This window comes from Pogona vitticeps, chromosome 3 (genome assembly GCF_051106095.1).
Source record: "Pogona vitticeps strain Pit_001003342236 chromosome 3, PviZW2.1, whole genome shotgun sequence".
NCBI classification, from domain to species: Eukaryota; Metazoa; Chordata; class Lepidosauria; order Squamata; family Agamidae; genus Pogona; species Pogona vitticeps.
This window is the reverse complement of record NC_135785.1, coordinates 85,862,120-85,888,927: the sequence shown is the minus strand read 5'-3', so window position 1 is coordinate 85,888,927 and position 26,808 is coordinate 85,862,120. Positions and strand designations below refer to the sequence as shown.

The 26,808-nt window shown below is 41.2% G+C and overlaps 1 protein-coding gene across 3 annotated transcripts in view; it reads left to right on the top strand.

The window, feature by feature from the left end:
• A1CF (APOBEC1 complementation factor) overlaps positions 1-25,193 on the top strand; it is a 54,372-nt gene extending 29,179 nt beyond the window's left edge. For 2 of the 3 annotated variants that reach the window (XM_072995268.2, XM_072995270.2), the window contains 6 exons: positions 167-264; positions 9,892-10,162; positions 13,420-13,628; positions 14,491-14,627; positions 15,958-16,091; positions 18,882-25,193. In XM_072995268.2, coding sequence (XP_072851369.2) covers positions 167-264; positions 9,892-10,162; positions 13,420-13,628; positions 14,491-14,627; positions 15,958-16,091; positions 18,882-19,030 — 998 coding nt within the window. In that variant the 3' untranslated portion in view covers positions 19,031-25,193. The remainder of the gene's footprint in view (positions 1-166; positions 265-9,891; positions 10,163-13,419; positions 13,629-14,490; positions 14,628-15,957; positions 16,092-18,881) is intronic. The other variant, XM_072995269.2, reaches the window with a different exon arrangement.
• The last annotated feature ends 1,615 nt before the right edge of the window (positions 25,194-26,808 follow it).

Here is a 26,808-nt window from a genome sequence, read left to right as displayed (position 1 = left end):
TTTGTGGTCTGTAGTGCCAGGACCTAATATTTACTGTAAAATAATAATAATAATAAAATATTGAGTAAGTATAGAAGATCAATACCTAAGGGCAGAACAGGAGGAGTGCTTATTTTTCGCTCTAGCAATATCCATGGCAGACCTAATCTCCAAATTTGTTTTACAGGGTCAGTGGAACGAGTAAAGAAAATCAGAGACTATGCATTTGTGCACTTTAATAACCGGGAAGATGCACTGGAAGCCATGAAAGTCTTAAATGGGAAGGTAATGCTGGATTAGTTTTGTATTTGCTGGAAGGCATGGAAAGAGTTGCACATATATGGCATTGAAAGGTTTCAAACTGCTGTGCCCATGTGTATGTGTGTGTAAATCAAAATAATGCAGCATTAATATCAGAAGTCTTGCCAGAGGGTTTGACCTGAATGGTTTTGGCATACACTGCAGTGATTTTTTTGTCACAGATACAGTCTATTGTCTCTTGAGATGCCTCCCTGCCACACAATTACAGTAAGACTAAAAGGATGGCCGCTATTTGTATTTCTATAAATGTTCAAATAGGAAGTACGTACAAACATAAACCATTCCACTTGGTGCAATTTGTTCTGAGGAATAACAATCCATTTTTGTCAAAAGCAAGGGCTGTTGATACACATTTATTAGAACTCTAATACCTCAAAAACGTGATAGTTTTGAGATATTAGTGGTCCAGTAGGGGTACTGTCCACCTCTGTGTGTTTTTTATTTTGCATGAGAACCATACAGGGTGTTTTTGTTTTATAAGGTTCTGTGTTCTGACTTGCCTCCTTCCCTTCTCTCAAAACATTTTCAGTCATCACATGGAATCTCCAGATAGCCAGTGCAAGCTCTGCTAGAAAATAGTAGCCACCTCAGAAAACAGATTATGTCTGTCAAGAGAGGGAACAAATTGTTCTAGAATTCACAGTTGTGGTATTTCCCTGATCCAGCTAGGGGGAAGTATCTGAGGGAGTTTTTTTGCCTCAGGAATTAAGGATATTGGTGGCTTTGAATACAATGTTCTATAACTTGAATAGGTGAGGAGTACCATTTGCTAGTTTGCTTCAGATGGCAAACATGTCTCAGGGAAATCTTTCTTGTAGTATTTAACTATGGTACAGAAGGCCCCAATTTCATGGAGAGTATCTGTAGCAGGAATGTCAAAGTCAATGGTGCTGACATAGAAACTGCTTGTACTTTCAGGGTTCTGTGTGTGATTAGAAGCTTTCTAGAGTTAATTCCTCATATACCTGCTGTTACATGGGACCATGACCAATGGATCTCCAGTGCCACAAGTATGAAGTACAACAGGCACAGTATAGATGACATTGTATTGTAGGGAGCACTGTTATATAAGGAAGTATTCTTTTAAGTATGGTATATACCGTATATCACAGAAGTGAGTACACCCCCTCACATTTCATAAATATTTTAGTATATCTTTTCATGTGATAACACTGAAGAAATGATACTTGGCTACAATGTAAAGCAGTGAGTATACAGCTTGTATAACAGTGTAAATGTCCTATACCCCCAAAATAATGCAACACACAGCCATTAATGTCTAAACTGCTGGCAACAAAAGTGAGTACACCCCTAAGTGACAATGTCCAAAGTGTCAATATTTTGTGTGGCCACCATTATTTTCCAGCACTGCCTTAGCCCTCTAGGGGACAGAGGTCACCAGAGCTTCACACATTGCCACTGGAGTCCGCTTCCACTCCTCCATGATGACATCACATTGCTGGAGGATGTTAGAGATCTTGCACACCTCCACCTTCCATTTCAGGATGCCCCACAGATGCTCAATAGGGTTTAGGTCTGGAGACATGCTTGGCCAGTCCATCACCTTTACCCTCAGCTTCTTTAGTGGTCATTTTGATGTGGTCATTTTGGAGATGTGTTTGGGGTCATTATGTTGGAATACTGCCCTGCGGCCCAGTCTCCAAAGGGAGGGGATTATGCTCTGCTTCAGTATGTTCACAGTACATGTTGGCATTCATGGTTCCCTCAATGAACTGTAGCTCCCTAGTGCCGGCAGCATTCATGCAGCCCCAGACCATGACACACCTGTTACATAACAGCACTGATGTTACCTGTCTGTCATGGGTTTGGAGGGAAAGTTCCATCCTATGGGGAGTGGAAGGCGGGACATCAGGAGGAGGGGCTGTACTGTATAAATATGTGATGCCTGTGTGGTGAAGGGAGATGCTGAGACAGACTGTGAGACACTGGGAGGGACGAAGCAGCAGCTGGGGAAGAAGAAGCTGTTGTGGGAGTCTGTGTGTCTGACAGGGTACTACTGTGTGTCAGAGTACCAACCTGAAAGGTTCAGGGGTCTGTTGGTTAGCCAGAACTGATGGGTTCAGGGTCTGTGCTTTAAGTTAAAGGTTCTAGGTGAACCAAACTGTATGCTTGTGTGTGGGAGAATAAGCCACGTTACTTTATTTTATTCACCTGATTGTTTTATTTGCCCTGTTTGTATTTAAAATAAACCTTATTCTTTTATTGTTTAAAAATCCATCCCTGGTCTGTGTGACTTATTATAGGGAATGGTTGGTGGCAGCTTGGTGTAACTGTGTGGCAGATCCCAGTAGGTCTGGGTTTGTCACATTGATTGGTGTCCAGCGTGTGGGATACGACTGGTCCAGTTGTCCAGCGGTCCAGCAAAGCCTTGGCAAGTGTGCCCAGAGCAAGGGGGATCTAGTCAGGGACAGTCTGAGGCGCGTAGGTAATCTTCTAGGTGTACCTCACGGGGAGGTGCGCTAGTAGAAGAACGTGCCAACTGGGGAGACTTAGATTAAGGTGCTCTGAGGCAGCCTAGTTTTGGCGGGAAAACGCTGAGGCAAAACTGCGTAGCAACAGCGAGCTAGCTTGCCAGCTGAGAGGCCCAGCAGAGGGGGGTAGGCTCTGACTCGATACTGTTGCAAGTAGTGCTGAAGAACAGCAGCAATCTCTAGGGAGAGCTGGTTCTGAGGCAAAAAGGAAAAAAGTGGTCGTTTTATTTTGAGGCTTGACTTTTAAAGCAGCCTGTTCTGAGGGGGGGGTTATGCCCTTGACTCGAAGCCAAGTAGCAGACATGAGTGAAGTGAAAGACCCCCAGATTGACCAAGGTTCTGAGGATGAATTTGGCTCAGTGCAAGGTGACAGCACAGGAGAGCAGAACCCAGAACTTAGAAAATTGATCCTAGCCCAACAGCATGAACTGAGGGTGAGGGAAATGGAGGAAAGATTAGAGAGAGAGAAAATGGCATTTGAATTAGAGCGAGAGAGAGAGAGGATGGAGAGAGAAGAAAGAATGGAGAGAGAGAAGATGGCGTTTGAATTAAGAAAACTGGAACTGATGAACCAGAACAATAATAATAATAGGGATTCTGAGGGAGGCCAACTGTCTAAGGCTGACCTGAAGAAATTCCCTGTGTACCACAAGGGAGATTGTCCTGAGGTGTTCTTTTCCTTAGTGGAAAGAGCGTTTGTGGACTTCTCAGTGAGGGAAACTGAGAAGATGACCATCATGCGGTCTTTAATCAGTGGTAGCCTGGCTGAGGTTTATGCCGAGATGCCTGAGGAATTGATGAAAGATTTTGCAGAGTTTAAAAAACTGGTGTTTGCAAGACATGGGATAAATGCAGAGCAGCTGAGACAAAGATTCAGGTCCCTCACAAAAAAACCAGAACAGACTTTTACCCAAGTGGGGGCCCAATTGGTGAGGCTGCTTGAGAAATGGCTATCGCAGGAAGGGACAGAGACCTATGAGCAGCTTAAAGACTTGATAGCCCTGGAACAGTTCTATTCAGTCCTGCAGGGGGAATTGAAATTCCAGGTGAGGGAAAGGAAACCGAAATCTGTGGCAGCAGCCGCAGAGATCGCGGATTTTATCTCCCAAATAAGAAAGCCCTTGGGTGAGGGGAAATCTGTAGGTAAACCCAAAGAAACCTACAGCAAGTACTCTCAGGGACCAGGGAAAAGCCAGCAAGGGGGAGGGGCCCATGGTGAAGGGAAGCCCTCAGGCATGAAACCAAGCCCTCAGAATTTGGAGGGAAAACCCAAACAAGAGGAGAGAGAATCAAAATATACCAGAAAATGCTATTTCTGTCAGGGAAAGGGTCATCTGATCTCAGAGTGTGAGAAATTGAAGCAGCTAAAAGGAATGGTGCCTCAGAATTCTAGTGGGACCAAGCCAAAAGCTGTGTTCTGTGTCCAGAAAGAGCAAGGCTCAGTGTCACAGAGGGAGCCTGTTGCCATAGCTACTCAGTCTGGAACAGCTACCTCTGCTGATCAGGCTGAGGAAAATGGTCCTCTTATGGAGGTGAAGCGCTGCTTGCTGATAAAAACAGATTCTCAGTTGTTTGAGACAGCAGGGGTGGACGTAGGAATACTTGACCGTCAGTATAGGGGGCTGCGGGACACTTGTTCCCAGGTAACCCTGTGCCATCCCGATATCATTCCCCGGAAGTTTATAATCCCAAATGAGAGCATAAAGGTAGCAGGTATTGAGGGGCAGGTAATCTCTCTGCCAGTAGCAGAGGTACCTGTCAACTTTCAAGGCTGGAGGGGAGATTGGCGGATAGCGATTTCATCTACTCTGCCAGCAGCCGTGCTCGTGGGAAATGACCTGGCTGAACATGTGAAAAGGGTGCTAGTGATTACACGCTCACAAGCCACCACGGGGACAGTTCAGGGGGGTAATGATGAGCCAGAGGCGGAAGCAGAGGGGAGTTCAGAAGCTGTGGTGGAAACCTTAACCACAGACAGCAGATTTGGACAGGAGCAAAAGGCAGACGCCACTCTCCAAAAGTGTTTTGAACAGGTGACTGACGCCCAGCTAACACCTGAAACCCCAGTGAGATTTCTGGAGAAAAAGGGGATTTTATATAGAGAAACCCTGAGGAACATCTCAAAAGGGGGAGATGGGATCAGAAGTCAGCTGGTGGTACCTGAAAAGTATCGTCCCATGATCTTACAAAGGGGTCACTCTGACATGTTTGCTGCACACTTAGGGGTGAAAGGGCCCCTTGATTTGATCAAACAAAATTGGGAGCAGATCACCCAGGATGACCCACAAGACGTTGTGACTTACATAGACACCTTGATGAATGACCTAAAGCGAAATCTAGAGCTGGCAGCAGAAAACCTGCAAGCGCAGAAGGTCAAACAGAAAACATGGTATGACCGCAAAGCTAGAGAGAGGCACTTTGACCCAGGGGAGGAAGTGCTTTGGCTTAGGCCCTGCAGAGAGAATAAGCTGCAGCTCAAATGGGCAGGACCATATAGGGTCATTTCCAAGATGTCAGACCTGAACTACCTAATAGAGCAGGAGGAGAACCAAGCAAGGAGGGTGGTTCATGTGAATGCCCTAAAACCCTACTACAGAGGGGAACAGAGGGTTTTATTCGCGATAAAAGCAGCTGAGAGTGAGGAAGTGGAATTACCCTTCTGGGAGGGTAGAGGGGAAGTAAAATACAACCCAGAGGAGGTAAAGATCAGTCCTGCACTCACCCAAGACCAGCAGCAAGAACTAAAAATGCTGCTTAGTAAATATCAACAGGTGTTTTCCAACAAGCCGGGGATAGTGAAGGGAGTGATGCATCGGATCCACACAGGGGATGCACCCCCGCAGGCAGTATCCCCATACCGAGTAACGGGACCCTATAGGGACAAGGTGCGGAAGGAGCTGGACGAGATGCTGAGGGAGAACATAATCGTCCCCTCTTCTAGTCCTTGGTCCTCTCCGATAGTCCTTGTGGACAAGCCTGATGGGAGCATTAGGTTTTGTGTCGATTACAGGAAATTAAACCGTGTAACCACTCCTGATGCCTACCCAATGCCCAGGCTAGACAACCTGATTGAAACCATAGGGGGTTGTCGGTTCATCTCATCATTGGACCTGGTAAAGGGATATTGGCAATTAAGAATTGATCCCAGGGATCAAGAAAAGACTGCCTTTTGCAGCCCTTTTGGTCTCTATGAGTTTCGAGTCCTGAGCTTTGGTCTCAGAAATGCACCAGCCACATTCCAAAGGCTGATGGACCAGACCTTGGCAGGGCTCAGTGACTTTACAGTGGCCTACATTGACGACATAGGGATCTTCAGTAATACCTGGGAAGATCACCTGATACACCTGGAGTTAGTGCTGCAGAGGTTAAGTGCAGCAGGGCTAACAGTAAAGGCCAGCAAGTGTCAGCTGGGTAGCCCAGAAATAAAATACTTGGGTCACATGGTAGGGGGAGGAATGATAAAACCCCTGGAGGCCAAAATAGAAGCTGTTCGTGATTGGCCTAGACCCAACACCAAGAAAAAGGTCAAATCATTTCTTGGGTTGGTGGGCTACTACAGAAAGTTCATCCCGAGGTTTAGCGAGATTGCAGCTCCGCTGACCGATCTGACGAAGAAGACGGCTGATGACCGCATCCCGTGGACCAGCGACTGTGAGGCGGCGTTCCAGAGGTTGAAGGAGGCGCTAATCAACTATCCAGTCCTGCGTGCTCCAGACTTCGACCGGGAGTTTATCATCTACACCGATGCGTCTAACAGCGGGGTAGGAGCAGTTCTGTGCCAAGAGGATGAGAATGGTGACCAGCATCCAGTGTCCTACCTGAGTAGGAAACTTCAAAAAGGTGAGAGACATTTGGCAACCGTGGAGAAGGAGTGTTTGGCCATAGTCTACGCGATCCAGAAGGCCAAGCCTTACATCTGGGGAAGACATTTTATTCTGTGTACTGACCATTCACCATTGCAATGGTTAAAGACAATGAAAACCCACAATAGCAAACTTATGAGGTGGGCTTTGAACTTACAGGACTATGACTTTGAAGTGAAGGTGGTCAGAGGGTCAGTGAACTGTGTTGCTGACGCCTTATCAAGAAGACCTGAAGACTGAAGACGGCGAAAGAACATGGACTATATGTATATAATGAAAACAAAAAGTTAAAATGTACCTGGTTTTAAATTGGTTTGTATTAATAAAGGTAAATTGATGTAATGTATATGGTAAATGTTTAAATGCCTATTTGAAATGTTTAACTTAGAATGTAAGTAAGTATAATATGGTAGGTATAATTGGTGTTGTGTGTTTTATACAGGTTGTTTTTTTGGTGAAAAGCACTTTTAGCTTTCCCCCTACAAAACAACTTTTAAAGAGGGGAGGTGTTACATAACAGCACTGATGTTACCTGTCTGTCATGGGTTTGGAGGGAAAGTTCCATCCTATGGGGAGTGGAAGGCGGGACATCAGGAGGAGGGGCTGTACTGTATAAATATGTGATGCCTGTGTGGTGAAGGGAGATGCTGAGACAGACTGTGAGACACTGGGAGGGACGAAGCAGCAGCTGGGGAAGAAGAAGCTGTTGTGGGAGTCTGTGTGTCTGACAGGGTACTACTGTGTGTCAGAGTACCAACCTGAAAGGTTCAGGGGTCTGTTGGTTAGCCAGAACTGATGGGTTCAGGGTCTGTGCTTTAAGTTAAAGGTTCTAGGTGAACCAAACTGTATGCTTGTGTGTGGGAGAATAAGCCACGTTACTTTATTTTATTCACCTGATTGTTTTATTTGCCCTGTTTGTATTTAAAATAAACCTTATTCTTTTATTGTTTAAAAATCCATCCCTGGTCTGTGTGACTTATTATAGGGAATGGTTGGTGGCAGCTTGGTGTAACTGTGTGGCAGATCCCAGTAGGTCTGGGTTTGTCACATTAATGGTGCTGACATAGAAACTGCTTGTACTTTCAGGGTTCTGTGTGTGATTAGAAGCTTTCTAGAGTTAATTCCTCATATACCTGCTGTTACATGGGACCATGACCAATGGATCTCCAGTGCCACAAGTATGAAGTACAACAGGCACAGTATAGATGACATTGTATTGTAGGGAGCACTGTTATATAAGGAAGTATTCTTTTAAGTATGGTATATACCGTATATCACAGAAGTGAGTACACCCCCTCACATTTCATAAATATTTTAGTATATCTTTTCATGTGATAACACTGAAGAAATGATACTTGGCTACAATGTAAAGCAGTGAGTATACAGCTTGTATAACAGTGTAAATGTCCTATACCCCCAAAATAATGCAACACACAGCCATTAATGTCTAAACTGCTGGCAACAAAAGTGAGTACACCCCTAAGTGACAATGTCCAAAGTGTCAATATTTTGTGTGGCCACCATTATTTTCCAGCACTGCCTTAGCCCTCTAGGGGACAGAGGTCACCAGAGCTTCACACATTGCCACTGGAGTCCGCTTCCACTCCTCCATGATGACATCACATTGCTGGAGGATGTTAGAGATCTTGCACACCTCCACCTTCCATTTCAGGATGCCCCACAGATGCTCAATAGGGTTTAGGTCTGGAGACATGCTTGGCCAGTCCATCACCTTTACCCTCAGCTTCTTTAGTGGTCATTTTGATGTGGTCATTTTGGAGATGTGTTTGGGGTCATTATGTTGGAATACTGCCCTGCGGCCCAGTCTCCAAAGGGAGGGGATTATGCTCTGCTTCAGTATGTTCACAGTACATGTTGGCATTCATGGTTCCCTCAATGAACTGTAGCTCCCTAGTGCCGGCAGCATTCATGCAGCCCCAGACCATGACACACCCACCACCATGCTTGACTGTTGACTATAGGCACAACACACTTGTCTTTGTACTCCTAACCTGGTTGCCGCCACACACGCTTGACACCATCTGAACCAAAGAAGTTTATCTTGGTCTCATCGCACCACAGGACATGGTTCCAGAAATCCGTGTCCTTAGTCTGCTTCTCTGCAGCAAACCGTATGTGGGCTTTCTTGTGCATCATCTTTAGAAGAGGCTTCCTTCTGGAACAACAGCCCAGAGTCCAATTTGATCCAGTATATGGTGTATGGTCTGATCACTGACAGGCTGCTCTCCAACCCCTTCAACCTCTGCAGCAATGCTGGCAGGGATCATACGTCTATTTCCCAAAGCCAACCTCTGGATATGACACTGAGCATGGGCACTCAAGTTCTTTGGTCAACCATGGCAAGGCCTCTTCTGAGTGGAACCTGTCCTGTTAAACCACTGCATGGTCTTGGCCACCGTGCTGCAGCTCAGTTTCAGGGTTTTGGCAATCTTCTTATAGCCTAGGCCATCTTTATGTAGGGCAACAATTCGTTTGTCAGATCCTCAGATAATTCATGACCATGAGGTGCCATGTGGAACTTCCCTTCACACCTGAGACTTGTGACAGTAACAGGCCTCATGATACCAGGGAGGAAAAATGGCTACTTGGGCCCAATTTGGACATTGTCAGTTAGGGGTGTACTCACTTTTGTTGCCAGTGGTTTAGACATTAATGGCTGTGTGTTATGTTATTTTGGGGGGACAGGACATTTACACTGTTATATAAGCTGTATACTCACTGCTTTATGTTGTAGCCAAGTGTCATTTCTTCAGTGTTGTCACATGAAAAGATATACTAAAATATTTATGAAATGTGAGAGGGTGTACTCACTTCTGTGATGTACTGTATGTTGGGCTTTAGAATCTGTCATTAAAATACAGACTTTTCTCAGGGCTGACCCAGATGATTTGGTTGCCGGAAACAACAAGATGGTGCCTTGCCAACTCTCCCACTCCTCCCTGATTCCACAAAAGTGGGTCAGACCAGCAATTGTCTCTTATCTCAATACTGGACACAGAACTGCATCTTTCAATATACTTGAGAGCAGCAGGGAAATTGAAGGGGTACAGAACAGCTCATGTGGCACATACAGTCCTGTCTATTCCATAGTCTTCAGCACCCTCTGCCTGAAATGTCTGCCTCACTCTGTGTATTGGTGGAGCCAGTTCTGTCTGTTGTGTACCAATGAACCTTCTTTCTCTCACACACCTCATGTATCTCTTGTTGTTTTTAAGGTACTGGATGGCTCTCCCATTGAAGTCACATTAGCCAAACCAGTAGACAAAGACAGCTACGTCAGATACACCAGAGGCACAGGAGGGAGAGGAACAATATTGCCAGAATATACCTACACGTTTGGGCATGTATATGACCCTGCTGCGGCCTACCTGGGTGCTCCAGTATTCTATGCACCTCAAGCCTATGCTGCTATTCCTAACCTTCCTTTTCCTGCCGCTAAAGGGCATCTTGCCAACCGGGGCATTCTTAGGCCTCCATCTATTCGAGGTAAATTTTTTAACACCAGTCTTGCCTCATGCAGTGGTGGCAATGAGGGTGACAGTATCCAGAGGAGTTCTGTAATTGACCTCAGAGTATAGGCAGTTTGCAACCAGCATTCTTGCAGACACAAATCCATGTTAGAGTTTGAAGATGTTCTTCAGTGCTTGGAATTATGCTTAGAAACTAAAAGAATTCACAAATGTAATTTTTGACAACTACGGCTCTTAGAATTCTCCAGGCCAAGGGTTTCTGGGAATTGTAAACTAAAATTTCTAAGCACCAGAAACAGTTCAAACTCATGACAAGGTGGCCTATGTTGTTATTTCATCTATTTTATCAACAATTTAACTATGTAGATGGCAGTGGGGGTCCACACTGTGACATAAGCGGTGGAGTTAGTTCATACTCAGGATTTAACAGCCTTGTAGGAGCCTCTTTTTAGGATGATGCTGTGTGTTATTCTACTTCTTCCAAATGTGGGAAGCCAGCCTTGATGCTTTTGGTGGCCTTTCTTTTCACTCTGAAGGAATCATCAAATTTTGTCTTCAAATTTCTGTCCTGAGGGCACCATGTGGCAGAAGCTGGGTGTACCCTGGATGTATAAACAAACCCATATTTATTGTGCAAGAGTCAAGACAATGGCAGTTTCAAATTTGGGCAAGCAGTAGAAAAAGCAATGCCGTCACTAAGTTGATTCATGTCATTTTACTCCTCCTTAAATGGGTACATCTCTCATTTGATTATTCAAATGAGTCCTTCTAGCTTGCTTTATTTTATTTTTCTATCTTACATAAACAAAACCATCTCTTTATCTTCATGGTCTTGCTTCCTAAGCTCCATATATAAAATACTTGTGCATCTAATTAATAATATGTCAGTTTTAATCAAATGAGAATAGTACTGGATCCCAAAAAAGTCTTCAATGATTTTATGGCTGAAATCCAGTACTAAGGGTACAGCTACACTGACAAACATAATTAGAGTGATTCCTCTTTGGTGCAGCCTGATTCACACTCTCCTTTGTAGTTGCATTCATTTTTGGTGATCTCATGAAGACCAAAAATTGCTGCAGTGCCAATGTCCACACTGGCCCTTATTCTGATTTGATATGCACTCACAAACCATGCCCCCCCCTTCTTTGATACAGTACCACTCACCTGGTGATCCCCAGTTCTCCTTTGCAATCTTTTTAAAATCTGTGTATAGGTGATCTAGTGCTAAACTAATGTATCAATGCAGTGATAAGGTGATCTAGTGCTAAACTTGGTAGTTATTTTTTAAATAAAAATAAATACTTTGAGTTGACTAGGGAGAAAGATTTTAGATATGGGTATTCCTGATATCCTGATATCCCAAAACATCATCTGATATCCCAAAATATCATGCCCCAGCTTAATACATCACCACAACGGCCAGAGTCATGTCCTTTGTACTTTTGTAGAAATATAGAATATTACACATAGAAAACACTGTATGAATCATTCCAGCTTTAAAAAAGTAGAAGCCCCCAGACACAGGAGAAAAAAACTCTATATCCTAAGCAAAAAAAGCCAGGCTGAGTTGTACTGGATGTTGTGTTGTGTCATCACAGAAAATACTTCAAATCCACCTGTGCAAATTTCAGAGCAATCTTTAAAGTATTTGTCAATGCAATTGCAGACTTAGTTGAAACTAAACTAAGTCCATTGAATCAATGGAGACTTGGTGAATCAACACCTATGTAAGCTCCATTGATTTGGTGAGTTTACTCTAGTTATGACTTACTGCCAGATTTCAGCCATAATATGATTTAATGTATGACTGAGATTTTGTTACAAATAGTTCTCAGCCAACATCCAGTAAAGGCAATATCTGTGGCTGCTTCTATACTTCATCTATGTAGAATTTAACTCATCTCACATGGGTTGATGGATCATGACTTATGAATGGTTTGGTAAAGGAACAAAGCAGACGGGCACATCTTGATCACAGTCAGCATTCCACTTGTTTGTCCTTGATGTACTGTAAAAGATTAGGAATGTTCCAGGAAAAACATTTGATTCCTTAGATGCAGCATCAGATTATTACTTGATGTGTTTATGGGTCATCACAGGCAGACAATGTTACACCGAGACAGAACTTTTGTACCACTTCCTGTCATTGTATTCAGTGTGTACATCCAACTACTGTATGTGTCATGAAATGTTGAGAAATCTGTGGATAGCACTACAAAAATGATCTACGTGAAGGTGCGAATCATCCCAAAAGTCTTTAGCAAACGCAATCCTAATGTGATAGAAATGAAGCCAGAAAAACATCCAAGTTAAGGGTGAAAACTGGGGTCAAATACACACACCAACACAGACAGGCTGGCATTTACGGCTGTGAATGATGACCATCTAATTTGTAGTGATTGTTCTTTATCCATTAAATGGAAATCAGTTCAGAAATGCCCCCACCATCAAAGTAATCTGTACTTGAATTTGATTGAATGCCAAGACTCATTTTAAGCTGGACAGAGAAGAAGGTGAGAGGGTCAGTAAGTTAGAATTAATACATGTTCTTCAACCCCTGCATTTTCAGGCATTTCACAAAATGAAAATTGGACAAGACTTGCCTTCTATTAATAAAGGTGTGGCTGGAATTCTGTGTAGAAGTGACACTTTCGGAAGGATAAATCTGTGGGCATACATTGCAGCAGGCTACGGTCCTCAGGCTCACATGTTTTCTAGAAGGAGGCATTTTTTGAAACAAAGAAGTTGAGGATGCCTGAACTGGGCAAGCTGAAATTACTGCAGCTACTAAAAATAACCAAATGCCCTCAAGGTGCAATCAAAGTTGGAACAATACGGTTCCGACGGTACTTGCACATATCCATGAGCATTATTGCCCTGCACTTGAAAGGCAATAAAGGGATTTTGTGCTCAGCGCATTGCTCCTTTTCAGTGAATTATGTTCAATAAACACGGAGCAGTAGAGACAGCGCAAGAAATGATGGCACCTTTGGTGGAAAATCTAACAAAATATTTTGCCACTCTGCTTTTCAGTGTTGCAAAAACCTGTTGCTTGAACTGGGCAACTGCATCCTGAATAATAACAGCAAGTCGGGCCACCGCTCGTGGAATTGAATCGGTTTTGTTTTTTTTAAACTCTTGCCTGTCTGCCCACCCCACCCTGATTTCTGTGTCAAGTGTTGGTGTGTGGTGTTACGTCTTCCAATACAGTAAAAATCAGGGAGATTTTCCTGTGATTTGATTCAGTTTAATGCCTTCTTACATTCCTAGAAATTTACATGAATGTACCTGTAGGGGCTGCTGGAGTTAGAGGACTAGGAGGTCGTGGCTACCTGACTAATCCTGCCTTGGGTCGTGGGTACCAGCTCAAAGGAGAGAAAAGAGGCGAGGACAAACTGTACGACCTTTTGCCAGGAATGGAGCTTACGCCAATGAATCATGTCAGCTTAAAACCTCAAGGAATTAAACTTGCTCCACAGGTAGGTCGAACCCATTTAGAAGAAAACATCTCGCCTCTTAAACTACTGCATATATCTTTTGGTTCCCTCTAGATAAGAAGGAAAAAATCATTACGGAGGCTCATCGTTTTGTTCTTACATCTGTTATTCTTTTATATGTTTGACTATTAGCTTCTTCTGCTCGGTTTCCCAGAGCTATTTCTTTAGCAGAAACAGCCTTCTTAATCCTCATGCATCAGGATGGGACATTTTAGATTTCCAGAGTCATAGAAGGGAGTTGGTAGGAGATATCCCAATGCTTGATTCTATACATATTCATGTATGTAATATACGTGGCCAGTATACTATATAAATTAATATACTGGCCATCAAAAGGCAATAAATGACTCTCAACTGATATAAATAGCAATCAACTGTGTATTAGCGGTAGCAATAGAGATGAAAAAAAATATTTCAGTGCCACTATCCCAAAGTGCATGAAAATCATTTTGATTTATTTAGATGGGTGCCAGACAAAGATTTCTGGGAAAGATGTTCCACATACAAGCTGACAGCACAGAAAAAATCTGGTCTTTCAAAGGTACCCGATGAAGCACCCAGAAGAAAGCACCAGCTGAAGATATCATGAAGTGATATTTGGAAAAGGTGGTTTTTGAATTCCCAGAATCCCCCAGCCTGCATGGCCACTGGGATTCTGGGAGATGTAGTTCAAAAATGTAGCTTTACCAGGTCCTAAACTGTGATAACAACAACATCGGTACACCAAAATGTCTTGGCAGTACAGCCTGGTTTGTTTGTGTATTTGTTTTCGAAAGGTAGGCAATGACTTTTGAGACACAAAGTAGACGTTTCAACTTCACTAAATACTTTTCCCTCAATTTAGATCCTGGAAGAGATCTGTCAGAAGAATAACTGGGGACAGCCTGTCTATCAGCTTCATTCTGCCATTGGACAAGACCAAAGACAATTGTTCTTGTATAAAATCACTATTCCTGCCCTTGCCAGTCAAAATCCTGCAATGTACGTAATGATGGCACTTGCTTGGTGAAATCTTTGGGCTGGGGATGTTCAAAATGTATAGTTCAAGATGTCCCAATCTGAATTTGCTTAATACTGTTATAAGCATAAGGTTAGGTGGGATTATTCAGGCAGGCCCTTGGAAAGTACTGTAATGTGGTCTGTTGTTGAAGAAGGTAACTAGGTAGTTGCTGGCTATGGGCTACCATTGTGTTTCCGATTTTATTTCTAATTTATTTTAGGTGTAGTGTTTTAAAACATGCTTTGTATTTAACCTCCATTTCATCATTATTTCTTATGTGTTTTTAAAAATTATCCCTATTATTTATTGGCCAAGATGCTGTTGTGCCGCTACGCCTGCATAATTGACAGTTGTGAAAACAGTTATGAAATCTGGACCAAGGGGGAAGTTAAATCGAGCGAGCAGTTCTGCAGACACAGTTGTGCAATTGACTGCCTAATCAAGTCACACCATCAGGCATACAATGTGAACTGCCTGGGTGTCACTCCCAGTGAAGCTCTGCAGGCATGAACTTTACACTGTGTCAAGTACAATATAATTTCAGCCATCCTATACAGTGGTGCCTCGCTTTACAATTGCCCTGCATTACAACGAATCCACTTAACAACGATCTTTTTGCAATCACAATTGCGATCGCAAAATGATGGTCTAAATGGGGGAATTTCACTTTGTGATGATCAGTTCCCTGCTTCGGGAACTGATTCTTCGCAAAATGATGTTTTTTGAACAGCTGATCGGTGGTTTCAAAATGGCCACCAGGGGATTAAAATGACTTCCCGCTGTGTTTAGGGACGGATTCCTCACTATACAGGCAGCAAAAATGGCCACCGTATGGAGGATCTTCCCTGGACGGTGAGTTTTTACCCCATTGGAACGCATTGAACAGGTTTCAATGCATTTCAATGGGGTTTTTATTTTTGCTTTACAATGTTTTCGCTTAATGGCGATTTTCCTGGAACGGATTATCGTCGTTAAGTGAGGCACCACTGTAATATTGTTATTGTGATGGGAAGTAAGGATAGGGCAGTAGTTCTCAGCCCTTGGTCCTCTAACAATTTTGACAGTCAGGATACCTGATGGCCATCCATGTTGGCTAAGGCTTCCGGGAGCTGAAATCCAAGGTTTAGGGCAAGGTATAGGACAAAGGTTGTGACCCATGGGGTAGATAGTAATTAATTCAAGAAATAAAACAAAATCATTCCATTATATGTTGTTATTTCTTTTTCTTCAAGGAATGCAAAGTATGCTTCCCAAGATGTGTATCATAGGAAAATGAAATAGATTTTTTAAAAAATGTAACTTACTTTGCAGGCATCCCTTCACACCACCTAAGCTGAGTGCATATGTAGATGAAGCCAAAACATATGCAGCAGAATATACTTTGCAGATATTGGGCATTCCCACAGAGGGTACAGAGACACCTGCGGCTACAGCAGCTTTTCCAGGTATGTAAAAGTTGTGCAGTCATTGGCTTGGCTGCAAAGATATGTTAACTTAAGCAAGTACATGGAAGGAGAGTTTCCCATTTCTGTAGCTCTCTGCACCCTCTCGATAGCCATTTGAAAGGTTTAGGACCTGTCCAGAATAATGTGAAATGGGAAGGGTGAGTGGAATGTGAGCACTATAGAAAGAAAAGGAGACTGAAAAGTAGGAAAGAGGTAGGAAAAGACCTGAGGCATTGTTAGGACCACCGTGAGGAGAGTTCAGGGACAAATGGCTCATAAACAGAAGTTGGGATAAGATTGTCCTTCTTTGGAAGTGAATTAGAAGAATGAGGGGTAGCAACAAGTACAGTGATATAAACGTCAGGTTCTGCAGGCAAATCCAGCCAGCCTAGGTTCTGAATCCTGTTCTATGGGCTTCACCAGAAAACCATGCCCTCTTCTTCATAAAAATATCATTTGGTGGTTTCGGGGGAGGGGGGGGCTTCTAAAAATTTGAAATGCCACTCCAAAGCTTTGCTGCTCAGAATAACATCTTTAAATTAAAATATGCTGGTATTTTTGTTCCCATAATTTTTTTCTTTGCCCCTGTTGCCATCCTAAAAGAAAAGCAGAATGATGGGGATTCTATGTAGGCCAGGTATGTATCTTTCAAAACCAGAAGTGGACTTGTGTGCATTTCCAGTTCCTTGTCTTTCCTCTCATTTTTCACATATTTGATGGTCCCTGCACCCTCTAAATTATCTCAGGGCAGAATATTGGCCCTTAACCCTGCCAAGAATACTCATCCTGGGCCAAACTGTAAACTCAAATGATAAAACTTTTGGCACTGCTTTTATTCTTCTTTCAAGTTGTTTTCTTTCTTTTACATTACTGGAAGTCTCCACTGGTCACTTGGGTTGATTAATATGGAATCATTCAGGAACTTCAAGACTTTTTTAAAGAAATGAAAATCCATCTAGCTTCCTGCCACAGAGAAAAATCAATTTGTCTAGGCTTGTTCAAGCTTCCGCATTACATAAGACACACTGATGTTTTATTGAACTCAGTGCCACTTACTGCTTAATTATAATGACCTTCACCTACCATTATATTATTGCTTAGAAGGCTGAGGAATACATTTTGTGTATTCTAATTCAGGTATCTCTGGCTGTCCAGTAATCTTGCAGCCTCTTAGGGGAGCCAGCATTAATATAATATGCATCCTTCTAAGCAAAGGCTCCCACTCTCCCCCTCTGGAGGGGAGATGTCTGGATATTCATTGATGAAACAAAGCTAATTGAAAAAAAGTATTTAAGATACATCTGGGAAAGATGTCATCTTCCCAGTACTATTAGATGAACACATACTGTATGCTGGGTTGAATCCAGATTTAGGCTAATGCAATTAAGGCTGATGGAAGTAGAATTCCCCACCCTCATCTCCCCACTGAAACCCCTTTAGCTCCCTCCCCAACAGTACACAGAGATTTGGGAGGTCCCATTTGAATGCTATAATGCAGAGAGGAAAGAGTACCCTGAACATTTGGGGTAGAGCTTTGATTAGGGTGCCCAGTTTGTGTGTGGGAGAATTTACCCTTCCTTCCTTGATGACAGTCTGCCCCAATCTGAAGGATCTCAAACCCATCTGTATAGCATGAGAGGTGAATGACGGTGAACAAACCTAACTCTGACTTTCTCACTAATCCATTTCCTCCTTTCACAGCCCCCGCTTTTGTCAGTAGGCCTTCACTCCTAGCCAAGGTCAATTCACCTTTCATAGTGTTAAATTTGTGTTACCTGTTCCAGTGTAATGTTCTACATAAACCACGATTAGTCAGGCTTTGCCTTTCTACTCACATGTGAAGGAAATGATCGAAGTACTTCTTGTAATCCAAGTTACTGGCTCTTCATTGCCTCTAAAATGTAAAGGCAAGCAATGACCATGCCTTGAAATCTCATTGATTTTGAGAATGAGGATTCATTGAAGCGGCCAAGGGGATTCACTGAAGCAACCCATCTAGAGGCGAACTGAGGCAGGTGAGGCAGCTGAGATAATCTACTGCCACAACTGGGTACTTCAGAATTAGAGCAGAATTTTCGATCAAAGCACCATCTTTCATATTTAGTGTTCCCTGAGCTGAAAAACTGGCCCTACCACGAGTCTCGGCTTCCTACCCCATACACTTGATTTGGGGTGTAAGTTTTTTAAAAACTATTTGTTTGCGTTGCATTTAATTTATTTCAATTTCCTGTAATTTCAATCTCAGGGAGAGGCATTTTGTGAGATTTTCTGCCTCAAAATAACTTGGCCAGACAGGGCCCAGTTCTGTTTCCATATATTTATTCTTTTAAAATAAAATGTAAAGCACAGATTTATACACATCCACTCAGAAGATATGTAAACCCATGTAAACAAGTGGAAGATTATAGTCATAGCAATGAGAGAATAGAATATAAGTAGTAGAGGTTTTTTATTTCTCATGAACTCAAATAGTCATATATTTGGCCTGTAATAGTCTTATATGTATATGTACTGTCCACTCCATATATTGGGTACCAGTTTGGGGGGAAAGATAGGACAGAAAGCAAATAAATAAATAACTAAGATGTACACACAGTCTCTCTCTCTCTCTCTGTCTGTCTTACAAATCTATTATTAGTTAGACAAATAGACAAATATGGCCAAAACCACACACTCAGTTCAGAGTACTTAGAAACCAGCATTTTTGTCATTCTCAAAAATATAAATCAAGAATTATTGCCAGTCTCAGCAGCTGTGCTAAATTAATCTTATTTCTGCATTTCATCACAGGATACATTCCTAACGCAGCTGCTACGGTGGCAGCCACTCAGCTCAAGCAAGCGGTGACTCTAGGACAAGATTTGGCAACCTACACAGCATATGAAGCCTATCCAGCATTTGCAGTAGCTACACGGAGTGACGGATATGGAGCTTTTTAAAAAGATACTCCTCTATATTTAAAGCAGTGTTCTACCCCCACCCTCTGCCTTGCTTTAATCAAGGTGTGGCAGGGGCTACATCAGGCTAATGATTAAGCTGAGTTCAGTGATTTAGAATTAATAATTGGGCAGATTCTGATACAGCATGGCTGGGGATTTCTTTGCTTTTGGATTAACAATGTAATAATGATAAATAATGATAGGCATAGATACCTGTTTTTTGAAGCCTTCAAATGTTTTTCCGATACTCAGAGTATGAGGAGAAGAAAAGGTGCATTGTTTGGTTTGTGTTTATGAACAATGAGCCTCGGTGGCCATTTTCAATAGTATTTTTTAAATGTGTAAATACTTTGGAAGCTGTGAAACTATTATATTTCTCTTATTCCCTTTTATACAGTTGAGGATCTTGCATGTGATGGAATGAAAGTTTTACTCTTAGGACCAATAATTTGAAAAAGGAAAGCTCTGTTAGCTTGTTGAAGCAAAAACCACAATGACTCTGATGACACCTGAAAGACTAATGCGTTATGTGTTTGTTGTTTTGTAAGGTTTTTTTGGCGTAAGGCTACCAAGTATTATTTGGTAGTACTCTTCTCTGGACTGTAGTCTCTCTCATCTGATGCTTCCGGCACATCCGAGGACGTGGGGGCTACAGCTTATGCAAGCTTAGGCCAAATAAAACCTGACAGTCTTTAAGGTGCCACAGAACTCTTTGTTGCTTTACAGACAAGTAAGATGCAATGTTAAAACATTTAAATGCATTCAATATATCTGTTTAAAATATCAGCAGTGGCCACTGAGGGAGTAAGAGGCTAAGGGTCACCCTTTGTTTCCCAGTTTACGGCAATCTTTCCTGCAAATCTGCTCTTTCCTTAGACCATGAGTTCCCAAAGGAAGGGTTTAACTCTTCTTCTACAGCTGTCCCAGTCACGGCCCTATGTAACAATTAGATACATTGTTAGCATTATTCGTGTCCCTTGGTGTCTATTTTTTTAAAATATTCACATTAAAAAGAAAGACACATTTCATGTAACAACAGTAGGTTTCATGTGTCACAGGCTACAAGCCATGACAATCACAGGCTACAATCCATGACAAAATTCAATACTTCATCCATTTCAATTTGGTTTTACATCCTGTTGAATTCCTTCGGACCTGTTCCCTGATAAGTATATAGAACTTCAGAAAATATGTGCTTCGCTCTATTGAAGTAAACTGATTCACTGACTTTCAGAAAAGTCTGTACTGTATTGGATTGGGCATATTTTGCACTAGAAAACTAATACAGTAGTGAAACCCATACCTATCCAGCCAGAGGTAAACCCCACATGATTTTTCCCCTACTCATTGTCTATGGGGTTGCAGCCTTAAAAAGAAGGAACAAACAATATTACTGCCATGTACAAAGTATTAGTATTATGAGAATCACAGGTTTCATTGTTTTTTTTAAAAAAAAATCTGAAAGAAAACAGTGGCTATTGTTGATGTTGGGAAGGGGAATTCAGTAAAAGTGGGCAGTGATATTCGAAGACAAACACATTTATTCCCATTTTCAGTTTCAGATCTTAGGGTGTGTTTTTAACAATTATATTGAAGTTGATGGCTTTTAATATCCAAGGAAGTTATGCTGCATAATCCTATGTATCTTTACTCAGAAGCAAAGTCCACTGTGTTAAATTACACTCGGTTGTGAGTGCCACAAGTCACTTCTGATTGCAATATTGGGTTCATATTGCTTTTGTTTTCACCCTTTGTGTATTTCTAAGCCAAATAGGAAGAAGCCTTCATTACACAAAAATTACATTTGGCACTAAGCAGCACAGTGTGGTGTGTTTTTTGTTTGTTTGTTTGTTTTTTATGAGCAGTCGTCCTTACTGAAAATTGAACAAATTATTTTACACTGGTTGATTTGAGCATGGATTTCATGGAGGATAAATTGCTTCCTTTTCTTGATGTAAAACAGCTGGGGGAAAGACAATCAGTTTTGGTGTCTTTGAATATTAAGCCGAAATGTAAATACTGCTGTAAAGAAGCCATCTTCAATGCAAAAAAAAAAAAAAAAAAAAAAAAAAATCACCCATGCATTCCACTACTGAGCACGATCTAGTGTTGGTTCTGTCTTGCTCATTTTCACTATGTGTAAAATATATTGTGGAAAATGTCCCATATTATTGAAAGTCCAGTGATTTCCTTTTCTAGTTCCGTAGCATGCTGGGGAGTGAGGGTAAGGTGAAGATCAGACACTTCCTAACTCTTGCCATCTCAAAGCGATTTTTTAATTAAAGTAAAGACAATCTTTTTGGCACAGATTCAGTGTGCCATTTATTGAATATCCATGTTCTTGGCTATCATGTGTGTCCAGTTCTTGCAAACAGATGATTTTACTGATAGAACAGAGTCTCCCATCTTTCTTTTCCTTTTCCTTTTTTTTTTCAAAGGAAGAGCATTGATTGTAGGCAATGTCCGCCTCTTGCAAGCCCTGCAGAGTGAAGCTTGTAAAGTAATCCTTTGATGATCTCTAGTAACTAAGATAGAAAATACTGAGGTAACTGATAGTATCTTTTAGACTACTAACTGATTGATGAAAAATACTAATAAAAATAGACTTTTTACAGATGTCCCCAAATAAAGTTGCAAGGAAGTCTGGTGTCAACTATAAATGTAATGACAGGGATCAACAGAGAAAGCCTCTGACCGACTCTTCCATAACAATAACAGTAGCGTTGGGAGTATGTTTTAAAGTTTAAAACATACTCCCAAAGCTACTGGTATCATTGTGATAGAAGCACTTTGAGTTACCACCAGTGGTTTAAAATTTAAACCACTGGTGGTAACTCAAAGTGCTTCTGTCACTATGATGCCAGGCTGAGTCTTATGGCAAGATATTCTGCTGATGTCACAGGCCCAAACTCTCTTCCATTGGTAATGTAAAAAATTAGTGATGTGTTAGTGGGCCAATGTGAACATTGAGAAAAAGTTGGGCATCACCAACTGCTAAAAATGCTGGTCAACTAACAATCACAGTCACAATTTGAGGATGCCTCCACTTCAGACACAGAATTTTAAAGGCTCAAAGATTTATCATGTAATTTAAAATAGAAACTGAACATAAATCCCAGACAGCAGTTTTCCTCTCATTAGTCCTCCTGGGAGCAAGCAGAAACCAACCTCAGATAACTATATGAACTCTCTGCATTATTCCAATGCTGTTCAGACTACTAAATATCACATTTTGCAACTAGATATGCTCATCTTAAAGACAGTATGTGGTACTGAATATAATTCCATAGGCATTTTCTTTCAGGAGCCTTTTTAAACATTTCATTGTTTGATACTTGTATAAAAAGAGAGAAAAATACATACACTGAAGCCACTGGACTCAAGGGATTAAACAGTTGATAATGTTCCTTCAGCTCTATTTTCCCCCTCCTCAGCTTTGAAGGTGTCAAGCTACCAAGTCAGATCATTGGGTCCAATAAAAGCCATCTATTCAACTGGTAAAGGATCTTAGGGATGTTCAGACAGAGATTTTTTTCCCCTATCTTTGTTTTTGTTTTGTTTTGTTTGTTTATTTGTTTCCAAGTTGAAAATGCCAGGAATTTTAACTGGGCCATAATACCTCCAAAGCAGCTTCCTTTTTCCTAACCTAGGTGTGGGCAACTGCTGGCCCTGTTGATGGATAGTGGCTTCCATTTCCCCTCACCAGAGGCTGCATTGCCAAAGGCTGACGGGAGCAGTAAAGTCCACAACATTAAGGAGGGCCACAAGCTGCACACTCCTATACTAAGTAATCATCCCATCTGTGCTTTGCAGGACCAGCGCACCTTTCTCTGTGATTATCTGAAGACTGTTTTGTCCTTGCAAGGGGCATTCATTGTGGGCAGTGGAATCATCACATTGATTGGGAGTTACTCCCTGTGCCAGCTCGATTTTAGAGGTAATGGCTTTGTACTTGCAGTGGCATAGAAAAAGGATTGAGGGGGTAGAAGTAACAAGTTATATGTAACAGCATTACCAGTGACATATTTCTATTGAGTGTAATGATGCATATAGTTGCATTTAAAACTAATCTTTTCTATGTAATATTTACTCATTATATTTTTCAGACTAGTCTTATGAGGGCAAATTCTTTTTTTATGTTTTTTTTCTCTTTCAAATCTTGTACCATTTTCTTACCATTCTTAATGGACTTTCTTTTCCTCCAAAGTAACAGAAAAGTAACAACTCGTGTAACCGGATACCTTTAAAATTCTGGCAAAGTTAACTGCAATGTATTTATAAATTTCAGGATGATTTATCTAACCATTTTTTTAAAAAAAGTAATTTTCCAAGCTCTGAAAATATCCAATGGTGAGCTGATACTCTGTGTCACGAAGGTTGTTATGGTGAGATCTGATTTAATGGAGTATCCTTGTATGCTTTCAAACTAAATCACTTTTGTTAAATATACGCTTCTGAAAAGTTCATAGAAAACGTTAGAAAATCTTAATATCTAATGTTAAATGTACATTTCTTAAACATATATTTCTGAAAAGTTACTTAAGACTGTATTTGTGAAGGCTTAAGACTGAAGACTATTGTTAATAGAAAGTGTTAACATCTAATGTTAATGGAAAATATTTTTCTTTGGTTGAAATTGTTTCCCACTTTTCTTTGTAAACTATGTACTCCTGTAAATACCACAAAGGTATTTATAGACGGTGAGATAAAACAAGTGCCAATGACACAGAAACAGTATTAAAAAGTGTGTGGATAAAAGCACTTATTTTTTGTACCTGTAGTAGTGGTTGGTCTCTGTATAGAACTGCAACATATAGCTCTAGTTTCACTAGGAAGAGCCAGCTGAGAAGATTTTTCAGCAGGCATCTCTTGAATGGTGAAGCATGAGTTTAAAAACAATATATGTGAGATTAAATTCTGAATTTTGTTAATCAAAATTTTGTTAATCACTAAATTTCCTGAAATAATAAAGAAGTGACTGTTTTTCTAGTGTTTGGCTTCAATGGCATCTTTGAAATCCTTATTCTTCATAGCCTAAATGAATTAGTTTATTTCTGATCTGTATCAGGTTCAGATATATTCTACCTACAGCTTTGGAAAATTGCTTTCCAATGACAGCTGCAAGAATTCCCCAGTCAGTTAAAGCAGGGTGTTGTTTTAAATAAAACAACAGCAACAAGCATTTCTAGACTCTTGGTTTTACCCTAAATCTATTCCAACATATTTGTTCATTGTGTGAGCCCTCTGGATCTCTGTTGGAAGAGGAGTGTCGAAAGGTTCCAGTTGGTGTAAGAAAATGGACTCAGGACACAGGATTCCAGGTCTTGATACATGTTCATTTCATGATGTTTGGGGAATACAGCTGCTGCTCCATTGAGCTCATCCTCAAACACCCACCCACACTGGAACCCAGTACTTTTTTGTTGTTGTTCAGTACTGCAAAATCCAATGATTTGTACCATCTAAAAGGACGCTTGGTGTTACAACCCATGGGTCCGTATATCAGTCTGGGAAGTTCAAATTAGGTCATAGAATCATACAATTTTAGAGGTGGAAGAGACCCCCAGGATCAGGTACAAATTCCCTTTTAAAACATAGATTGAACAAATTCTCCCCATCTCTATTCCAGCCATCACTTAACACCCACTGGAGGGCTTAACATCTGCTCCTACTTCCATGGTAACTACGTTTGCTACCACTCATCTGCATATGAACAGGCCCTTCTCTAATGATACTTAAAGCCATGCAATCCAGCCTTTTGCAGATGAAAATAGGAACTCTTGTATATTTATAATGTACTCATGCTCCTAACCCGGGGTCACTGAACAAGTGTGCTGCCCTCTCTCCTCTTATATGCTGCTAGAACTAAACCAAACCATACTGTGTGATCCTGCTCTATAAGGCATTCATTTACTCTGCCCTACTCTATCCTGCAGTGGTTTCTGAGACAGCTGAGTTAGTAAATTTTCCAAAGAACAAAACCAAGCTAAACTTTAAGGATGCCTAATAAAATGTTTATTGTTATGTTCAACTTGGAATAGCTACCATTTCAAAATATTCAACAACATTTTTAACAGGCACAGAGAGAAAATGCTTCTATAGAGAATGCTACAGTTGATAAAGACACTTCTGTTGCTTACTTTAGTTAGACTCAAAAATAAAATCTCTGAATAGTGTCTCTTCACATATCACCGAGATATAACACCATACTGTCGCTGATAACAACAGCATGGTTGAACTACGAATTGCTCCCAAACAATGAACAAAGGCCCTGCGCAATCAATGGTGATAACAAAGGATAGCCCATAAACATTCTTTACAAAACTAGCTTAGGACTGTCAACAGACCCATTTCTAGCTGGATAACTTAGTGGTTTAGATATCTGGCTGCTCAGTCAGAGTTTGATTCAAAACTGTGTCTCCTGTAGGTAGAGCCAACCTGTGTGGCCTTAGGTAACAGAAGAAGAGAATGGTAAATCACTTCTCTACCTGGAAAACCCTGAAAAAGGTCACCATAAGTCAGAACTGACTTCACAGCACATTTAAAAAAATTTTTTTTCACTTAATGCATTGTTTTATGTGATACATTTTCTTCATATTTTTATGCAACACCAAAATGCATGTAGGAAATGTGGTGTTCATAGTCGTCGTTTAGTCGTTTAGTCGTGTCCGACTCTTCGTGACCCCATGGACCAGAGCACGCCAGGCCCTCCTGTCTTCCACTGCCTCCTGGAGTTGGGTCAAATTCATGTTGGCAGCTTCGATGACCCTGTCCAACCATCTCATCCTCTGTCATCCCCTTCTCCTCTTGCCTTCACACTTTCCCAACATCAAGGTCTTTTCCAAGTGTTCATATTATTGTGGTATTTTTCCACTACGATTCCATTGCAGAGCATCTGTTATCACCTGTTGACAACAAAAGATCAACCTGAGTGGAGGCCACAGTTGCAAACAGAACAGACACAAGAGCAAAAATGCCTGTTCCTCATAGGACTCAGCACGTTGCTGATCATGCTCTCAAGGGAGAAGAAGGATGTTTAGTCACGCTAACCATGCAGACTGTGCAGGCACAGTTTCATAATATACTAATTCATGATCAATATCAGCTGGAAGAACAGAAAAATGAACGTCAATGGGATCAAAGCCAGGGCTTGTTGTACTGAATGCAAATGACCAGTTGACTAATGTTGAGATTTGAAATTGGGGAAGAACAGGTTAAGGAGGATCTTGGAATAAATAGCTAGAACAGGGAAATGGTGAGCAAGAAGCTTTTATCCTCTGGAAAGTGACTTGTAGGGAAAGGTTTTATTTATTTATTTATTTATTTATTTATTTATTTATTTATTTATTTATTTATTTAGATTATGATTATGACTATGATTACGACTACTAATACTAATACTAATACTAATACTAACACTAACACTAACACTAACACTAACACTAACAACAACAACAACAACAACAACAACAACAACAACAACAACAACAACAACAACAACAACAACAACAACAACAACAACAACAACACAAATCCTACAGTCTCCATTCTGGGAGTTCTGCCTGTACTTCACCAAACTACAGATTTGAGGATCTAATAGGTCTGGATTCAATGCAGGTACCAAATTGCTATAAAGTACTGTATAGGAATGAAATCTTGTTGCACAACTACACATATAATACATCACACAAAGCTGCAGAAATAGAAGAAAATTCATGATAATGTGGAAGTAATACCCAAGAAGTGCTTCTGTGGATGTGTCACACAACAGCTGTAAA